Source organism: Strix uralensis, chromosome 1 (genome assembly GCF_047716275.1).
Source record: "Strix uralensis isolate ZFMK-TIS-50842 chromosome 1, bStrUra1, whole genome shotgun sequence".
NCBI classification, from domain to species: Eukaryota; Metazoa; Chordata; class Aves; order Strigiformes; family Strigidae; genus Strix; species Strix uralensis.
Window position 1 is genome coordinate 107566005 of NC_133972.1, and position 20958 is coordinate 107586962.

The following is a 20958-nucleotide window of genomic DNA, read 5'->3' on the forward strand; positions in this document are numbered from 1 at the left end:
ATCAAAGTATATGGCTCCACTTATGTTTTTAAACATTCTCAGTTACTGAAATATAATTCTCAGCGATAGCTTTCTCTCATTTGCGGTGAATGGGAGACTGCACTGGTGTGCTGTGTCAGAACCACAGCAGCCATCTGCCTGGGTAATCAATAACCTGAGGGGAGGGAAAAGGGAAAGAGGATGTGGACCAGCCTCATACCCATGCAGTCTGCGCTCCCTAATGTAAGCACATGTCTGCTCAAAACACGGAGGGGACAGCACAGAGAAGTAAAGGCAGCTCTTCTCATTTCATTTTATTCCATTCAGTAGAAGTAATGGAAAGCCTAAAATAAGGCTCTTGGATTTAGAGGAGGAAATAACTGAACTCTGCAGCTCAATGTTGATGATATTTGCTTTGTGTACAACTGGTGTTTTAAACGATAAAGTCCACTTGCATCCTACGACAATTTTTAGCAATTTTGCATGTACTTACACATTCACAGAGGGATACATCCACACATAGAAACACACACAAAGACATTAACATGAACATTAAAACTTTTGCAACAAAAACCAACTAACTTCAAATCTGCAAAAAATACATGGTTGTAAACTGCCATTTGGTAAACCATATGGATTCAATGACAGATGGAATTTCTAATCCAGGATAATAGCTGAAACATGTGAGACAGACTTAAGTATGTATTGTGAACATTTGTTTGTTTGTATTTGGCTTTTTAAAAACACTTACATGAGTTTTCTACATTGTACTTAAAAAATGAAATCATGGGGTTTTTTTCCCAAATGAAAAAAAAAAAAAAAAAAGAGCTTGGCACCAGACAGGGGCCTGTGTTCTTTTGAAAAAACATGTACATCCAATTATGTACTCACGAAAAGCTGCACCTGCTACTGAAACAAAAACCAATTAATCTGTCAGTTCAAAGAAAGTACGACATTATTCTGGTGCCCACAGTAGCTGTGAGATGAAAGTTATCAGTTCCTTCCATTAAGAAGTTTTTGAAACATTATTAGTCAAGAGGTTCTCTTTGGGAATGAAGGCAAATATTTTGAGGAAGATAGGACTTCCTTTGGCAAGATCCTTTATATATCCTGATATTTTTTTTCTGGTCCCACAGCAGAAAATCAGCCAGCAAATACTTCAAAGATATTTTGGTCAAGGTCATGGCATAGTAAAAATAAGGAAGGGGGGGGAAAAAAAGAGAGAGAACAAGTTCCAATCCACATTTCTCTTATTACTCTTCCTTGAAATAAAGGAAAATTCACTACCATTAGGTCTCCAGAGACCATGTTACTATGGTTACTAAAGTACAACAGTCAAGGCCTGCAGCCATGCCTTGCTTTGAACAGATTTTCGAGTCACGCAACTTGGGTACTAAATTTCCAGGGTCAGTTGGCTCACAGTTTATCTGGAACAGCTTCATTTAATAGCGGATCACTGCGTTTTTGCATCCTATGTGGGATGCGGCCATTTTCTGGTGATCTAAATAAGTAGCTATTTAAAAACTCTGGAAATGATATACTCGTTCTTGTCTTATGAATATTAGGAGGAAAATGCAGACAGTTAATGTGTCTTCTGTCTTTAACTGTATTGTTTAGTGAATCAGTATTTCTTTCCGCTGATGTTTTTGGGACTCATAATTGCCCTTCTCAAAAATCCTTCTGCAATCCCTGAGGTTCTCTTCATAAACTGAAAAAAAATGAAACTCTTACAGAACCCTGAAATAAAACCCCACATAAAAGACTATTCAGGAATACTGTATCTGATGACATCAGGATATGGCCTTTGCTCAACAAGTACAGTATCTCTTAGCCCTCCAGACTCTTATGTATTTCTCTGGTATCTACAAAGCATCTTCAAAAGGAATATTTCTGTGAGTAAGCACTATTTCGTGCAAAGGGGGAGTGGCAGAATTGTTTTTAGCATTCAGTTTTGATCAAAGGCTTGGTGTACTGCTTAGTTTTCAGGCAAAAGAAACAAACCAGAAGATGAATTTCCATCATTTGAGCCAGGGGAGGAAGGAAATCCTACAGGCTGAAGCCTACAGCAATGGGTTTATATGGGAAGCCTTTTGGGAGGAAAGTGCTCGATCTGATTGATTGGTTTTCATAGGCAACAAAAATGTTTCTTTTCAAATACAAAGAAATATGTACATATGATAATTAGGCCTCTTTCACTCTTTTTGTCTTCTGAGATAAAACAAAGTTCATGTTCCTGCCTATCTCCTTGAGCTTGGATATCACTTCAGGCTCCTTAAAGACAGTAGGGAAATTCAGCATCTAATGCTGCACTACCCAGAGCAGGGCCTGGCAAAATTTTCAAAGATCATTCACAATGCCAGAAAAATTTGAGCCCTGGCCCTCCCATTTACTACTGGAGGCAACAGCTGTGCTCGGATGATTGTGAACCATTCAGCTGGTGAAATTTCTCGTTATTCCATTTTTCAGTATGCCATCACTTCCACCGAGGAATTAGGGCAACTTTGGAGATACTTGTTTATATATGTGTCTTCAGTCTAACAAGGGAGCTGGAACACTGTGGCTTGTCAAGAGGCAGCAGACAAAACTGGCCTCCTGGAAATCAGTTAGGAAAATGTAAGTCATTGGGTTCTGGTAATTGTGAGCTATAAACTTTCAAGAAAACATAGTAGTTCCCTGGAGGGTGAGACTGTAACGAGTGCACACATGTAAACGCATTTTAAACCATGGTGATGTTGGTTTTTATATGCTTGATATGTAATGAGTATTGGACAGAACCAAGAACAATTTTGCCTTTAAAGTTGTTTTGATTGCATGATGTGAAATTGTAAATGTAGTTTTTCTTCTCTTATACTTTCCTTCCAAGCTAAGCTTTTATAATAAAACTCTGCTTAGTCTGTGTCAAATCCTTGTGGTAGGGCCTCTCTTCTTTACTGTACGCATGGCCCCCAATGAGCCTGGCACCCCAAAACCAACCACTCTGCCCAAGATGGTAGTGAGAAACAAGAGCTGAAGCATCATTTGACATTGTATGTGCAGAAAGTTGATGTGGTTCATGCTAGAAAGAGATACATCCCAATTGAATCCCATTGTTTTCACAAGTACTAAACACTGAAAATGACAATACAGAGCAGAGCTGTACTAACGACTAATAGCTTAAAGATGGGTTAGGGAAGGCTTTGTTGCTGCAAAAGTGAATTCATGGGTGACACCAAACACCTCAGTACAGATTTATTATATGACATGTTTGTTTAGAATAAATCATTAACACCAACAACACTTTCTATTGATGGCAATGTTTGGTGGATTTTTCATGTCTAACTGTAAAAAATCCATGCTTCTTTTCTTTGCATTATCAATTAGGATTTCATACAGTAGGTGAGTATATGAATACTACCTGAGATAAATGGAAATTTGACAAGTACTGGAGACTATTTATAGTAATCTAAAGAAGAATAATATTCAAGTCATTAATTCTAAAGTTGTCAGAAAAAAGCACATTTTATTTTTTAATACATAGATATATATATCATGATTACTGGATATGCTAGTGAGTATTTGTATGAATAACATGTCATTTACCTTAGTAATTATCATGAAAGGATACTAAAGTATGACATAGTCTTTTCTACCTTTTCCTTTAGCCTCCTCATTAATCATGATGTTGAATTTAAAACTGTGCTCTACCAGTAATGGAACCCTACTGTCAATCCTCTTTCACAAATACTATGCCCTGGACTACACTTGGAAATGGAAACAGTCTTTATATTGATTTATGCAGTTTCTCATTTCTCTTCCTCAAAAGCAGATGTTGTATTCACAGATGGAAGCAAAGCTGGGGCAATATCGTATCTTCAGTGCAAGTTCAGCCCTTCATTCTTTCTGAGTTCTGCAGCTGCTCTGAGCTTTTCAGTCTTCTCTTCAACAATTTCAATATAGAAAATGCAAGCCTGATTAATTCCATTTGAGAAGACTCAAAATGAAGCATTAATTGCTCACTACTCTGCACTTGTAATAACAAATTTAGTTAGGTAGCCTTTGCAATAACAAATGTAGTAAGATTACCCATTATCTTTCACAGAAATAACTTACTGAAAAGAGTCTCAAGTAATATTTATCCAACATGTTAGACAATTAGACATATGTAAGTACCAAATGTCTGGATTTTTTTTTTCAGTGTTATTTACATGTAAGTGCATCAAGTCTTGAAGAGAAGAAACCGTCATAATATTCCATCCACAGCTGACTTTTGTTTGTACTAGCAAACTGTTAGCCAGCATGAATGGCAGACATCTCTTTCTGTAAGGAATCAAAACCTAAAAGAGACAATGTTGCAGCCTATATACTGTAAACAGAATGTGATGTCCTAATTTCAGAGCACTATTTTTCTGTGTATTTAGCACTATATATCACGTTTTCTAACACAGAACTATTTCAGGGGATGAAGAGAAGAGCAAAACAATCTGTATTTCACATTCTGTTCAATAATATATGCTAAACCAGCTTTTTTAAACACTTTTTCAGGTCAGTGGAGTTTTTAGGGTGTGTGTGGCATTCCTGAATTTGACTCTGGGAACTATCATACTATGTGAGTTACTGTCTTATGCATGTTTTGCATCCTGTAAGTGTCCTGCATAAAACACACCCTGTCCCACACTGGCAGCAGGGGTGACTTCTGCTGTGAATGTGTTATGCTGACCCAGAGAGGCAAGCGATGCTTTCTCTAATCTAGATATCAAGTGGATGACAGTGGACCATCTGGAAAGAGGTAAGGATGGAAAGTTAGAGACAACTCCTCTAACCAACAGAAATGACTGTAAATCTTAAACTGAGTTATAGACTAGATGAATCCTTCCACAAGGCCCTTCTGCAAGCCCCTGCTTTAGTTTGAGCAGACATTTCTTTTCTTATTACTAAAAAAAAGCTGAACCTTGGTTACTGGAGAATTCTGAGGGCATTGCAGTACTGGGAGGAGGGGGAAGGTGTAGAACACATGGGGGGAAATGCCTGCTGTTGGCCACCATCAGCTGTTTTCATAATAGCAGTTTTCATAATAGCAGTTTTCAGTTCAAACCCATCAAACAGCATACTCTAGTTTTATTTACTGAGGTAGGCAAGAAGTAAAATTGAAATGAACTCAATATTTCTGGTAAAATACGTAAGTTTTTATTTTGAAACCTTCATAACCACAAAACAAAATCACTTCAAATTTGCAAAAATTCTAAAGACAACATACAATCTTGCCTGGACCTGCTTCCTTGCTCATCACTTCGCCTTACCAAGAAGATAGCAAGGCTAGAGCTCATTAGCTTTTCTGAGTTGAGAATGAGGAATATACTGGAAGCAAGTGTCAGCTGTAAATACAGATTAGGCTACTAATTTATAATTTCACTTCAACCAGTTGAAAACCAGTTAAACAATGTAAAACTGCAATTATCTATGATAATAGACAGGTATTATTTGAAGTGTATATCTATTTCTTTTGGAGATTTTTTACACAAGACATGACTTTGCCATCTTCAAAAACAGGACACTTCCTCAAAAGCAAATGCTCATGCAGAAATTTGTACGGAAGGAACAGTGTGTTATGATTGCCTTCATTACTTGAACACAAGAAGTCCAGTTCTAGTAGCAGACTAAATCCCAGTGCATCTATACGACGCAGTGCTCACATACAGATAGTGAACCTATTGATTGGTGAGAATAGTTGCCAAGGATTAGCTCTGAAGTCAGTGACAGAAAAAAAACCTAACGGAGCTGAAACAGGAGAATATGTTTTGTTGGGGAGGAAGTCACGTGGCTGCTGGACCATCTCCAGAGGCACAGAAATAGCCTGAGCAGAAACAGAGGAAGCGGCTGTGAAAAGTAGAGTTGGGGTGGAGTTGGCTGTCATGAACAGTCTGGAGACAGCAACAGCAGCCTGAAATTCGGATCCGCATCTGGTCTGTGCCCAAAGCTCATTGATTCTTTACCTTAAGGCTGCCGGTGGACAGCTTCTCTGTTCACCAGTACACCTAAAATTTCTCGGCTACGCCTCCTCATATGACAGCAGGTTTGCCTCTGCCCTGACAAATGGAAGCCAACTTTTCTGATACCAGTGCAAACCAGAGAGGATGCTGTCTCTCCTTGCTGCACACCTGTGCTGGCTGCCTACTCCCCCTGCTCTATCACATTAAACATAAGCTGCTTGTCCTGATTTTCCAATCTGCTCACAGCTTCCTCCCCTCCCAATTATAATCTGTCATATCATGTTGGAGAAGCTAAGTACTAACTCTCATCAGTCCAACATGTTACCCTTACCCATATGCAAGATTTGAAAACAAACACTTAATGATGTTTCCCATTTTGCTAAAAGGCTCCACGCAAGTCTCTGATTTTTCTCCTGCAAATCCCTCTTTAAAACTCTTGCAAAAGTCCTGGCAAAGGTCAAGCTGTTCATACACTATGAGTATTGGCAATCGTGGTTACCATTTTGTTCATTATTTCCACATGCTGTGTTAGCCATCGAAATGCATTTTTCACCACTTGTCTCGTATTTAGTCTGCTAATCTGAAGGGAGGAGATCACATCTTTTTGTTTTGTTCTGCCCCCCTGTCAAGCTGGAGGGTGCCACCACCTGTATTTCAAAAACCTCAGCGCTGTGGCAGCATCATGATCGTTACAGTCCTAACAGTGGCACTAAGGACTGGCGGAGAGAGCAAATGGTATTTAGAGGTCACAGGCTTTTCTGTCCAGATTTGTTTGAGAAGAAAAAAAAAAAGAAGAAAGGAATAAGCGAGAACATTAGTTATTTGTTTAAAGGGCAACAGAAAGGATATTTTTTGCACAAAGTTGTGGCCATGCCAAATTTCAAGTCTGGATTTTAGAAATATGCCTATTTGCAAAGAAAAAAAGGAACCAGGGCCTCTGAAATGTTCCTTTGTGTTTTGCCTGTGCCTGGCAAGAAGCAAGTGAATGTACGCATATGATAAAATGGCAAGTTTCTCCTGACCCCATTTATGGCTTTTTTTTCTCATGGATAAATTCTCTGTAAGTCATCCCAAGTGACTAATGTCAGCTTAAATCATGTCATCTGAATTACTGGGAGAAGGTTCATGTTTGAAAACAAAGGAAAGCAAAAGGGTTGTTTGGGTAACTTTTAAAAGTTGTATTAACTGGAAAAGAAAATGCACTGAGACGATGAACTTTTTATGAGAACTTCCTATTTTGATGGCCCCATTTTAAACCAGTAGATTAAAAGGTGAAGCACTGTATCATCATGTAACAGGATTTACTTCAGAAGAACTGTGCTAAGAGAGTCAGCACCATTGGAAGCTGAAAAGGAATTCAACACCAGAATAAATCAAAAAGTCTCTCTCTACCAGTATTTAATTTCTGAATTCTGTGCCTTGGTCATAGCCCTGTATAACCACCATGCACTTTTGTCTGACTCCCAATTTTTCTTTTCAAGTTAAAATTAAAAAATAACAGGAAGAGTAAAATATCTTGCTCTCAGACTGAAATTCAAACTGGAATACCTTTTTCAAGAGCACAGTTTTATCAAGTACTGATTACATAAATCACTTTGGAAGGAGGAAGTGGAATTACACTAACAAGTTTAAAAAAATTACAGGAAACCAAGTGGGAAAAGGGTTTCCTATGTTATTTCCTTATGCAGAGTGAAGAACAGCACCAATAGAATGTTTTCTAATGTATCATTTTCCAACTCCCTTGGAGTAAAACTTGAACTCTAGTTCAAGCTGTTAGTAGAGGCCACCTGGAAATACCTTTCAGTGCACATACACCTCTCTGTTCAGAGTAACTCCCAGAAAGCTTATTATTTGCAGCCACTTTTAAGGTAACAACATAATGTTAAATAATATCCTTCAAAATTGCATTGTATCAAATCCTGAATCCTTTACTTAGATAAAAAGTCTGACTTTCATTGGTTTTGATTAAGAAGACTTGGGCTCTATTTGGTATTAAAGCTAATGAAAAAAAACTTCAGTAATTTCAGTGGGAACTACCAAGCAAGAACCAAAATTTCCTGTTCACAATAGTGCCCAAACTTGTGATATGGAATTAAGAAATAATATATAAAGGACTTGTCTGTGTGATAAAGTGCGTGTTCTGTGTGATAAAGTGCCTATACCCAATTATACTATCGCTTTGCACCAACAGTCGATTCCAAGCACAAATGCTGCCTATTCAGTAGCTAGATACCTGAATTGCCTCACTAGTCATATTACTTACAACTCAAATCAGCAAAATTCATCTGCTAAATGGTAGAACAAAAGCATGCCTACAAAACCTGGAAGCTCAGTTTGAAAAATCCAACTTTAGATGATTAAGTAGTTAATGTAATAAAGCTAATATTATTGATACAGAATTATAAGGGCCGCACCACCAAAATTAACTTTCACTGTTTTTCTCCACTTCTGAAGACAGACATGATTTTGAAGAAGTTCTTTTTTTTTTTTTTTAAATAAAAAACCATATGTCTGTGATTTTAAGATATTTTTTAAGATGCCAGGCATCTGACAGTCTTTGTCTAAAAATTTAAATAAGTAAGCCTGTCCAGATCCCTTTGTAGAGCCTTTCTACCCTCAAGCAGATCAACACTCCCACCCAACTTGGTGTTGTCTGCAAAATTACTGAGGCTGCACTCAATACCCTCATCCAGATTATTGATAAAGATATTAAACAGAATGTACAGTGTCACTGAATAAGAAATACCAGGATAGTATGATGACTCGCATCTTCAGTGCAGCCATAAAGAAAAATATGAGACAAAACCACAGAAATGTGGTTCTTGTGCCCTGAAGTCTTAAGAGTAGAGGACTCGTGGAAATCTCTCTGTGAACTGGGCAAGAGAGTGGCTTGGAACATCCTGAAAACAATGTGGACCTTCCCTGAAAGAGTGTGAGCTGCCGGTGAGCGCAGAAATAACAAAACAGGCAGGTCTGGCCTTTATCAGTATTCATCAGTGAGGTGGGGCATGACAGAACCAGGCAGTCTTACTCCATTGGCATCTGTTTGAGAGCTGCCTGGATCATACAGATTTCTTTTAATTTTTGTGATATTTTGGATATAAAACACTATTTTCACACCTGAAAAGAATTATGTCCAGCACATCTGGAGATAGAGATACCATAAATCCTATGCTGCAGCCTACAATAGTGAAATACAAGATCAAGAGACATAACAAAGAAGGAAAGAAAGCTCATCAACACATCTCCTTCAGCCTCAAGAGATGAGACAGAAAGCTGAACATCAGTAATTCTTCCCTAATGAGCAGAAAAACTGCAGGAGCAAGTGTGATCAATAAAGTCCAAGTGACAGTTTTAGCAGGGTGCTGCTTAGTATATGGGTGATGATCACACAAGAAGCAGTGTCAGTGGTGATGACGGGGCCACTGACTTGCTGCATGTCATTGAGAAATCAAGTCCAGATAGGGCCTCCCTCTCAGCAACAAACATTTAATTCTTCTGATAGGATAGTATGAAAATTACATATGCATTTGGGATGAAGAATTACCTGCGCATCAGTGTAGACTCTGAGTCTGGACTTGAGACTGTGAGTGCAGCCTCGCTGGGAGGAAGACTAGGAGGTGGCTAACAGCCATGAGATGATTATTGCAATCAAAGCTATTGCCTAGATACCCACTAGTGATTCATTCTTATTTTTCCAAGTCACCATTTTATTGTGTTTCTCCACCCCATCACCCCATAAATTCTATCTGGATTTATTGACTGCCAATACAATTTATTTTCCCACTTTTCTGGTTATGGGTGTGGCCCAGTGTGCCTTAAGTATTCAGTAACAGGCTTCAGAAACTGAATGTGGCCCTTTTCTGCCAGAGGGCATGTGGCACAAGGGTTGCAATACCACCTGTCTTGGAAAATATTTTGAAAGTGCAAAGTTAAAAATCATTACTACAGTCAAACAGTTGAAGTCTGAAGTTTCCAAGGAGAGCAAAACTTGCAAGAATGGGATATACTCAAAAAGACCATTAATAAAATTGGACTTTCGTTCTTAGAGCTCTGTCTGTCTTCCCTCCAAAGGGAAACAAAGATGGCAAGAAAAGACTTTCTTATCCAGAAGAAGTGATCTTAAAACACTGGAAGAAATTATTTATTTAGATACCTGCTGTGCTCCACTAAAAAGTCTTTGATAAACTGGTATCATTGTTTATTCTGTTATTGCTGATGAAAGCTATTTGATTATAGCTGTAAAAAATCTCTATAAAATCTTAAATAAAAACCACATGTTGTGGCAGAGGCCTTTAGAAATAAAAAACATTTTAAACATACTTTGTAGACAGCCTAATTCCATTGTTTTCTTTCAAGCTGAAAGGGGACATACTGCATTGTTCCAAGACTTGAGAGTCACAGATACATTATTTACCAGTAATTAGGGTTCTTCTTATTCCATATTTCTATCTATACATAGAGCACAGTGATCATACCCACTAGGAAAAAAAAATGCAATTATCCCTGGTTTTCCATTGCACTCAGGGACAGTATCATTCACACATATTTTGGCGATTCAGATTATTCTGGTTTGTATTATATAAAGCATCTAGGAGAGGTTGCACAGTGCAGGGTAGTGTCACAAGAAGGAAACTGGCTTTTGACAGCTGAAAAATATCTTTTGAGACCCAATAAAGTGGCCAGATTCACAAATAGGTATACAAAGCACAGCAACCACCAGCAAGACTGTTTGCTTCTCCTTGGAAGGAATCACAAATGTGACTATTTAGTCAAAGCTCCACAGTCCCTAATAACCGACATGGCAAATTTTGTTGAACAACAGAAGCTCCCCCACTTTTCTTTACATGCCATGGCCACTGAATGAGCATCCAAGCCAAACTCAGTCCCTAGGAAATATTTCTGATAAGCCCTAAGGAAAATTCACCCTCTTACTCTAGATCATACAGGCCCATAAATGAAGCGCAGTGAATACATTCATATTAGCATGCACTTAGTCATCCAGTTAATGATCCACATTAAGTATGATCCAGGATAAAATATCTCCCATATATTCAAAAGGAAGGTGACTCCTATATACCCTGTAGTAAGCCGACCATTAGCATATTCAGTAATATTAGTCTCTTGTAACCTACCTGAAATTATGTATCAGGGTTCTCTCTGTGTGCTTGTAGCAGTAGGGCTACTGTTTGAAGATCCTTAATGATTATAACTTGTGGGCATGTAATATACACCCAACAAAACATAGACTAAATATAGGAGAGCCTCATTAAAAATTAAAAACTCATCATATTTATCATTTATTGTACGCCTGTGCTCCCTATTCATTGAGAATGGAAATGATTGCAAATACCTGACAGCCAAACATCTCATTCTGGCCCTAGCACTAACTAATCAGATGCCTATGCGTTACTTGCTTTGAAATACAAAATTAAAATCTTCTAAAGTATCAAGAGGAAGGAAACCAGGGTGCCAGTTTCCATTCTCTAGACATGAACAACTTATGATATTGGATCCCATGATAAAATGTCTTTTTTTCTTTAATAGTATACAGCGCTTATTTGCTAGAAGCTACTATTTAATTTACATTTACATCTATCTCAGAGCTGTCATTAAAACACAATTTTTATACCATGAATATTATCCTATCCAAAACAACTATACATATGTAGTCTTAATCACATAGGAATTTCCAAGGACCTCAGTGTATAAAAGGCATTATTACATCATGTGTTTGAAATGCAGATGTATCTGGGATGGACCGCTGTGCTCTAGCTGGTTCAGTAGTTTACAGCAGTATTAATTCTTCCTCCAGATTAATGGATCCAGCTTTTACTAACAGTATGGCCCCTTTATGCTGCTCTGCCAATATAAAGTCATCCTAAAGGGGATAAAAATACATAGAGGGAATAACTTCTGCACACATGGCTTCCCTCAGAGCACAGAATTGAGGAAGTGGGATAAATTAAAATATCCCAGAATAATCTCATCTCAGATCAGAAACCAGGCAAGCTCCTGTTGGCACCCTCAAAATATGGGCCAAGTAAAAAAACTTCTGCTGTCACTCCAAGTGAAAAAGAACTGTGAACTGGCCCACTGGAGTTCACTGGCAATTCTGAGGATGTAAGGGTGCAAGGTACAACTGCCTAAACGAAGACTGACTGGAACTACAACTGCCAGTTTTGCTCTTGCAAGAAGCACTCACAAGCGTGATTCTTGAATGACTCACACCAAGACTGACCATTTGTTCAAAGTTGCCACACAGCATTAACCCGAATACACCATCAAACTGAATAAATTAAAGCCAGAAAAGACTGAATTTTTTTCACTCACTTCTAGTAGAAGTCCACCTTCTTGTACAGCAGTCTTGTTAGATACATTGTCTTCTTTTACTGTTTGGCCAACTTGCTTCTTAAAGTGCTTTTCTTGAATGGCTGTTGGAAAGAGTTATCAATTTAGAAATCATAATGATTAGGGCCACTAAACTAAAATTCTTATTTAGGCACTTAACATCCATTGATTTAATTGGGAGTTACTGTCTTTGTGGTCTGGATCTCAGTTACTGATAACTTTCTTTTGCTGCGAGGGAGATAGATACATATTTGGCAGCCCAGATGGTTTTTATATGAAATATCTATCACATTTTTTATTGGACATATTTTTTCCATTAGTGTACTCTACATAAAGCAACAACCAAAACCCACAGGAAAGAAACAGAAGAAAGTTAGCAAGTTGTTTTGTTTATAAAAATATGTATTATGACAATATAAAGAAATGCCTATATAGCTCAGAAGACAAGGGACTGAAATAAGTTTCTTATTTTCATTGCTGACCTTCTTGGCATCAGATTATTTTCAGTCTCACTTTACCCTATTCACTTCTACGAGTCTGAGCCTGACTCTAAGATTCAAGGGAATGTTCTTAAACTGTTTCATTTTTAAACAGAGGCTTAAAGTTTGTTTTTAGCAGGTCATTTACTACATGTAATTCATGAAAATCTCTCACTATAGATTAAAACTGCATGTATTTTTCCTAATAATAATGAAAACCTTCATGGGAGTCAAAACTGGTGAGTGCTCTTGCCAGACATCGGTTATAATTGCTTGATCTGAAATATCTTAGAATACTCAGATTAAAGTCTTCATATCGATACATCCCACAGAAAAATCCCTGAAATACAATCCCATTTCTGGGGATAATGAAAGAATTTCTGAGAAGGCTGACATCACTTGATACATTGGGCTTCTGCATCATCTAGGGAGTATGACCCAAACCTGTCTTTATCATTTGCTCAGCAAAAATTAAGGAGTCAGCTTCACTCTTACAGCACCATCCCAGAGATGGGTGATACAAATATCCCTGCAGCGAACAGAGATTCAGTTTTTTGTTTGTTCTCCTTTCCAAAATGAGAGAGAAGAGCATACCAGTGAGATTAGCTGGGACATTTGATACACATTGTCCCTTCCAGCTCAAGAAGAGCTGGAGCAACCACAGCCAGAGATGGTTAATAATCCAAAAAAAAAGAAGGGTTGAGATGGACAGGAATAGTTTATACCAAATCAGAATAAGGAGACAGCCAGCAAGCCCCTAATTCTCCTGAGCTTGTTGCTAAAAGCCATGACAATGGGATTTAGATTTTTAGTAAGACACCAAATTAAGAAAAAGGTCTACATTTTTAAATGGCTTGAATAATATTTGTTGCAAATGACGGAGGATATGATCTAAATGGAGTCACTTCCTTTCCAAAGGACTGTGCAAGAGCCCCTTATCAATTTAACAGCCTAGTGAGGGACTCTTGCAAGATACATCAGCATTTTACAACAGATAATAACAATGCAGAACCACACTGACTGAATATTTGTGATGTTTTTTAGTTTACATTGTAAATATTTGCCGCCAGTGATAATGTCGGTCATTACCCCAAAGCAATCATCTCAAATGTATAATTAGATGTAATAAAACCATCCCCTGGGCATGGGAAAACACATCAGGAAAATCCCAAGCTGCCTAAAACAGATCCCTACCCACATTTTCCAGCCCAAACAATTCTGTGATTTCAGACTTGTAAGCTAGGCTGCTATGAACAGGATATAGAGTCTTCAATCTGCATTTTCATTTTGGTATAGCTTTTGAACTAATTGGAAAAGGTTGCACTTTTTTCCCCCTGATCAGCCAAGCCTTCTGTTACGCCTATCCATAAGAACAGACATATGGACACTTGTGAGAATAGTTTTTAAAAGCCCAGCCCCTATTCCAATGGCCTTTTCCAGAGTCTCCCCCCTCAGAAAATATGCTTTTGTAATTACTGACACGGTGGTTTTCAGTCTTTGTGCAGGTTAAAGGACAGACAGGGAGGGGTGAGAGGAAATGAAGGTTTATTTTTTTGATGCGCTCTTTTGGCGTTGTGAAAATTCCACCAGTTCAAACTTCATCGTTAGTGGAAACTATTATTTTACCCGGCTGAGCAGGCCAGAGCTCCCTGCCTGTTTGTTAGCCTTCAGGCTCACACAAACACAGCAGCAGAAGCAGAAGAGATGTTTGTTCCGCAGCTCGTCTGGCTACTATAAATTCCATCTCCAAATGGAAAGTATTTTAATGTTATTTTGCCAGCTAGAGTTACCCGTATGTTAGGCCACACACATCCGTTTCATAACATACCCTACTCACTGGCCTGTATGCAAGGAGACCCATTGCACCATCAAAGACGAATGACACCCTTCATGCCAAGAAGCAAGAGCTCCTCAGAGACAGGGATGTTTGTTCCTCGCACCTGAGGCAGCAGAGCTGTCACTCACTGTTCACTCTTGTTCTGCCTCCCTGAGCTGGAAATGCTTGATTAATTCACCCAGGGCTTGGATGATCCCGCAGTGACAGCTCAGAAGGGGTACTGCTACTGGTACTACTGCCTGTCACCTGGAGAAAGCAGATCAAGAAAGGCAGAAAACCACATAGATCCCCAAAATGAATGAGGAGGAGGAAAAGCAAGACGTGACAGGGTGAGAACGGAAAATTGCAAGATGTTATCTGACTAGGCAGAAAAATCGGGAAAAGAAAACAGAGCAGCCTAACAATATCCCTGTCACCACCAAGAATTGAGAGGGAGAACTGAAGGAAAGTAAGTATTGGTTGTGACGGGTGGCTTGATAGCAAAGGCTCTGATGTCAAGACAGCTGCAATTAGGCTTAGACATTACATAAAATGGTGGCCCTCTGGAGCAACGGTGAAGCCTACGATGATAAAAACAAATGAAAGATTGGAGAATGCAGGAGTACTGTCTCTAGTAGGCATGGAAGAGCAAACTGTGGAAAGATAAAAAATAACAAACAGCAGAGGATGACTCAGTGACCTGAGGGAAAAACTGGCTGCTGGTGTTCCCATATATCAAGAATGGGGCAAGAAAAAAACTGATATTGCAGGCAGTCTGATGAATGTTGCTGGCTGTAAAAAAAATGGAAAGTTTTAGCTTTATGGAGCCTTGGACTGCTTTCCATGGGAGAGGCAACTCCAGACTAGATTGTCAGCAATTCAGCATAGAGCGCTCACCTACTAGGTTCAAAACTGGCAAACTGAAGAGATGGGTAGAAGGAACATCAGAGACCTTTTTCCGAGCACAATTTATCTAGCCTGCACTTCCAGAACACAAAATAAAACAGAAGATGGAGCTGTTCTGCCAAAGAAGATGAATGAGCATATTGATACCATAGGGTGATAAATACAAGATACACATGTACCAGGACTGACAGTTTTGCAAGGTCATGCGATCTAGTAAGCATGGTGCAGTCCCAGGCAACGTTAAAAGACCACAAGTTTGGAAATGCTGGGTCCTACAGAAGGACTGCACTGTGGAAGCATACAGGGCAGGGGGGAAGAGGGCTAGGAGAAGGAAGAGAAGGGAGAGAAAATGAAGAAAAATGCCCCATGTGATTTCCTGAAGGAAAGGTCAGAGATCTGACAACATTGTTCCAATTTCTGATCTGAAAACGGTAGAAGGAGTGGAAACCAAAAAATAATGTACTGTTAGAATTGACAGTTAATTAATGAAGAAAATAAAATCCACAAAAGGGATCCTAAGTTTGGCTGAAGGAGTATGAGACTGTCTCAGACAGTGCTGCTGAGCCTTTCACAGCTGCACTGTCTCTCCCCAGAACACTGTAAAAACCTGAGACCTCTTCTGGGCCTCCAGTTCTGATATGAGCATCGCTATCTGCATTTGCAAACCCCTTGGCTTGAAAACCAAATCTGGAATATTGTAAAGAGAAAAGTTGCCTGACACTTTAAAGTCTATAGAAGCACTATGAAACCAGCCATTCCCTTTCCCCCAGAAATAACGTAACATTTATTCATTGCAGAATACTCTTTATTTCAGAGGAATGGAAATTTCAGGACTCTCATAAAACTGTACTTTTTAAACCCATGGGATTACATTCTCCAGAGTGTTTCTGTACCTCTTCTCACACGAGCACAACCTTCTTTCTTCAGAAAATAATTAGCAAAATTACATCCCAAGCTAAGCTCTGTAACAAACTAATGTATGAACAAACTGTACCCCAGTTGCCCCAGGGGCCTTGCACTGCTAAGACTACCTGCATCAAAGCAACAGCACAAGTGAGAAATGAGCAGTGAAGGGATGCTGTTTCTTATCTGAACACTTTGCCTGGGTTCATTTGAAGTATAAGAAGGGGAAAATACTGTCTTCTTCAGCCTTGGTGTGATGCAGGCATATCAGTTTCAAGCCTTTCTATGAGGAGTACCTGTGAGACCATTTCTCTCCAGTGATCCCCAGGGGATAAATTGTTTCTTAAAATAGGCAGATGAAAATACCTGAATCTAGCTTGCGGGTTCAGAGAGACTGCTTTATGCATACAAGCCTTACTTTTGGTAACTGTTACTTGAAAGGAAGTGAAAACAGGGTCTTTCTTCCTGGATCTTCTAGCTGCAGGAAGAATCAGCTATGCGTGTTACCCTGAATGCTAAGAAAACAAAACAAAACAACTAGGAAACACTCGGTATGAGCAATCCTGCTTAACAAACCTACAACCATGAATTGAAATGGTCTGTTTCCTCTTGCTGCATTACAGAGAACACTGAGTGACAATAAGGACAGGGCTCATTAGATGCACAGTGAAATTAAACAATATACAACATAAAGGATGGTTATTATACATTGTCAAACAATATGGAAAGGGATGTTTGCACTCTGAAATGCCACAACATACAGGTTGCACAAACGCTTTGGGAAAGAAATCAGCACCAAAATGCACCCTCTGACTAAAAGATTTATGGTGCTCAGTCCTGTTGTGGAGGCTACCAGAACACCAGATGAAATTATGCTAGCAATAATGCAAAGTTTTTCTTCCCAACTTAGTGGTTTTCTCAGTCTGCTTCTTCTTAAGAGATGCTTTGAAATCTGACTGCCCTTTGAAGTTTCTCGAGTACAGTATGACATTTATTTAAGGTACAAACTGTTTGCTTTCCAGATCCCGTCCCCTCTTTCTTTCAGAACCTCTTTTCCTCTTTCCCAGTGAGCCTCATCCATTTTTCCCCGTGTGCAAGAGGGGCATCAAAGAGATGCCTCCGCTTGGCAGCCCTCCTCTCCCCGTGGCCCTTGCACAGGCTGGTGGGGCCACCTCGCCTCCCTGAGACCCCAGCCCGTGCCCCCCCAGTCCAGAGGAGCCCTTTTGAAGGGGAGGCGAGGGGGAGGAGAAGTCCCTGCTGCGGAGGAGGCAGACTGCTGACTAACCCCAGCCCCGCTGTCACGCAACCCTCGCCGCCTGTCAATCTCCCGGCGGCTCTGACAGGGGCCTGGCGCCCGTTCAAACCCTTGCGTGCGAGCAGACGAGCCGCATTACCCTATGAAGTATTTCATAATAACAACAGCTGTTAAATATTGATGACTCCTGGCAAGCGCTGAATGCTTTTTGAGAAGGTTAAGCCTTCGTGTAATGGAACCTAATTCCTCATTATATACTGTATCAGATATCTGGAAGTTGCCTAAAAAAAGCAAAGGGGCTTAAAGGAAAGGATCAGAAAATAACTCTCGTGCAGCAGGGACAGAGGAGAAAACCCACAGTCTGAGAGGTGAGGAGTGTTTCCGCGAAGCCAAATCCTTTTGCAAACAGTAAAAAATGCTGCCAGAGCGATCATCAAAATGGTTGGGTTTGCTATATTCCACTGGAAGGTTTTGTGTTTTCAGAAATTACTGCAGATGAGATAAACTTTCTAAAACAGCGATCCAGCTGCCACTGCTGTCTATGTGTGTAAGAGTACACATGGAAATTACTTCTATAGAAAAACAGAAAAGAGGGAGAAAGCTCGCATTCCTGTAGTTTTTCTACATCAGCCCTGACAGATATGGCTCATTAGAAGATTTAGTGGTGATTGGACAAGATATTAAGGATGAAATCTCAGAGAGGGTTCCCAGCAGGTGAGAAAGGGAGAAGGGCGAGCCTCTTGCCATGGGCAAGTCCTGATATGCTGTCCTCCAGTTCTCAGAATAAATTCCCCCTCTTCCTCATGCTGCCCTCTAAAATCCATCAGTCTTATCTTCTCCCTCTTGACCTAACTGTTGAGCAAGGTTGTGTCAGGAAGTGAATCAGTTCAGGGTAGAAGGTCATGCTGGACAGACTGAGTCTTTGGGGTGGAGCTGGAGCTGGCATGATGCCAGGGCAGGCAGTACTGGGGAGTCCAGCAAAAAGGCAGCATCAGAGTCAGGGTGCAGCTGACAGAGAAGAAACACAAACCAAGGAGTTCTTGGGGTGGTGACAAAATCAGGGTATTTATTTTCTTGCATGTGAAAAAGAGGTCTGTGTGCCTTTAGGGAATACAATTTAGATGAGGCAAGCTGAGAAGCTGAAAACAATTACCTGCTCGTGTTCAGTTGTGGTGCAAGGAGTTCTGTGAGGCTTTAGGAAAGTATTTTACCTGTGGGGAACCCAGGCGTATTGTTGAGTTGGGATAGGGAATCATGGAAACTTAGGAAGTTGTAGGTTGGAAGTGACCTTTGAAGGTCTTATCTGGTCTACTCCACGCTGACAGAAACAGAGCTAACTTCAGTTAGACAGGTTGTACGTGGTTTTTGTTGAGTATCCCCAATAATGGGCATTTCACATTCCCTCCAGGAAAACTTTCATTGTTTAATTACAAACAGGATTCATTTTGTAAGGTGAGAGCTGCTTATGCATTAGGGTAAGTTCTGGACAGAACTTCCTGTTGCCACAATTCTTGGTCTGTAAAATATGTAGAATAATTTAAGAAATGCTGAGAATGGTTAAGTGGCTGTCATGAAAAGTGTGCATATGGAGAATGTGTGAATTAAGTTATTAGCTAATCTTATAATGTTTTCTCATGGTTTATCCTATCTGTATCTGACACAACTGGCTCACAAGAAACCACACCTGTATGTCATGATTTTATGCCATCTGGGATTGTAACATGTCCCTTATCCCATCATTTCTGAGGGATCATAGATCCAAAGAAAACTGTGCCTCCATGCGAAACTGAATTGTGTGCTAACTATACAAGCAAAGGGCTCACATTTTGTCTCTGCAGCTTACTGTTAAAACCTTTCTCTCTTCAGATGACTCAACAGATGATCTCCCCAACAGACAACCCCACACTGAGCAAACAAGATATTTTAGAGATCTATTTGCACCACTGTGAGTAAATATTTGAGTTATTAGTTGGTCTAGTAGACTACATTGACTATAAGACTGCCAAAGACATGCAGTCCTCCTAAATTATCCCAAGATATAAGACTTATCCCAAGTAATTGCTTTCCATTTCATCTTCATAATTTTATTTGATTACCTACTACTTTAAAAATTATGATTTGATGATGGGAACATATTGATTTATAGGTTCAGTTCTGGGGCCTTAATTTTATCCCTGTATTATTCCATTCTTAGTTTAATTAAATTGTAATACATTAGCTTGTCTGACTGTGTATTTGCTTGCACACCCTTTTGAATAAATCCATAAAAGGTAAATCCAAACAGGTTATTCTGTCAAACTACAAAATGGATCTCAAGCTGAGTTATCAGCAACCTCGAGTAAGAAATCTGTAAAACACTTTCAAATCAATACCCACATGCGTTGTAAAAATTAAGTTGATTCCAAGAAATTCCTTGCCCCTTAAGTCATGAGCTTGTCAACTACATGTCCATTAATCAGAATCAAGATCTACAGCATAAATTTGGTGTAGAAAAAAACAAATTTAAGAGAACTATTCTGTATTTAGAAAACTTGCTTAACATTGGTTAGTTCCAGAGTTAAGGACCTCAGAATGTACAATCAATGTAGTTTTATGTTTGTTTTACTCTAGTTTTCGTTTTCCTCTGTACTACACTCTGAAACACTGCATATTAAGCCCATGTAGAGCGATTCCGACTTCACCAAACTAATCCACATTAGCTTTATGTGTCGTGCAGTGTGTTCTGACCTGCGACATCCTGATTTCTTGAGTGGGATCTCAGCAAATCCCACCGATCATGATATACATACATATTCAGAGGAATAGCACAGCAGGACACATTGATTCTAGGATCTATGGAGCAGATGGCCTATCAAAACAACTTGCAGACTTTTCCAGTTCTTCCAAGCGTCCTTCATGATGGCTTGTCGGTTGAATAGCTTTTCATCTTTTCCCTTGTCCAGATATTTTAAAAAATCTGTACAGGGAAAAATAAAATTTAGGTTCTCTATATCCTCTGAATTCACAGCACTTTGTCTATCCATGGCTCAAGAATGTAGTCCTCTTTTGATATGGCTCATATTATTTCATTGTCCTGAGGCCATTTTGTCACTGGCTTGATTCTCCCAATGAAAATAATACAGCAACGGACATTGGGGTCCACAGCAGAGGCAGCTGCCCTTTGAGGAGAGGCTAAAATGGCTGTAACTGTTTACTGAGGAGAGAAGGTTGAGGAGAGATGTAACAGAGGTTTACAAAATTGTAAAGGCAATGGATAAACTGAATGCAGAACTGCTGTTCACCCAACCCCACAATATGCGGACA

At 39.5% G+C, this 20958-nt stretch overlaps 1 protein-coding gene across 1 annotated transcript in view; it reads right to left on the reverse strand.

Moving 5' to 3' along the window:
- AHRR (aryl hydrocarbon receptor repressor) overlaps nucleotides 1-20958 on the reverse strand; it is a 66346-nt gene that overhangs the window by 14380 nt on the left and 31008 nt on the right. Inside the window, exon 3 of the mRNA XM_074893218.1 lies at nucleotides 12279-12379. Coding sequence (XP_074749319.1) covers nucleotides 12279-12379 — 101 coding nt within the window. The remainder of the gene's footprint in view (nucleotides 1-12278; nucleotides 12380-20958) is intronic.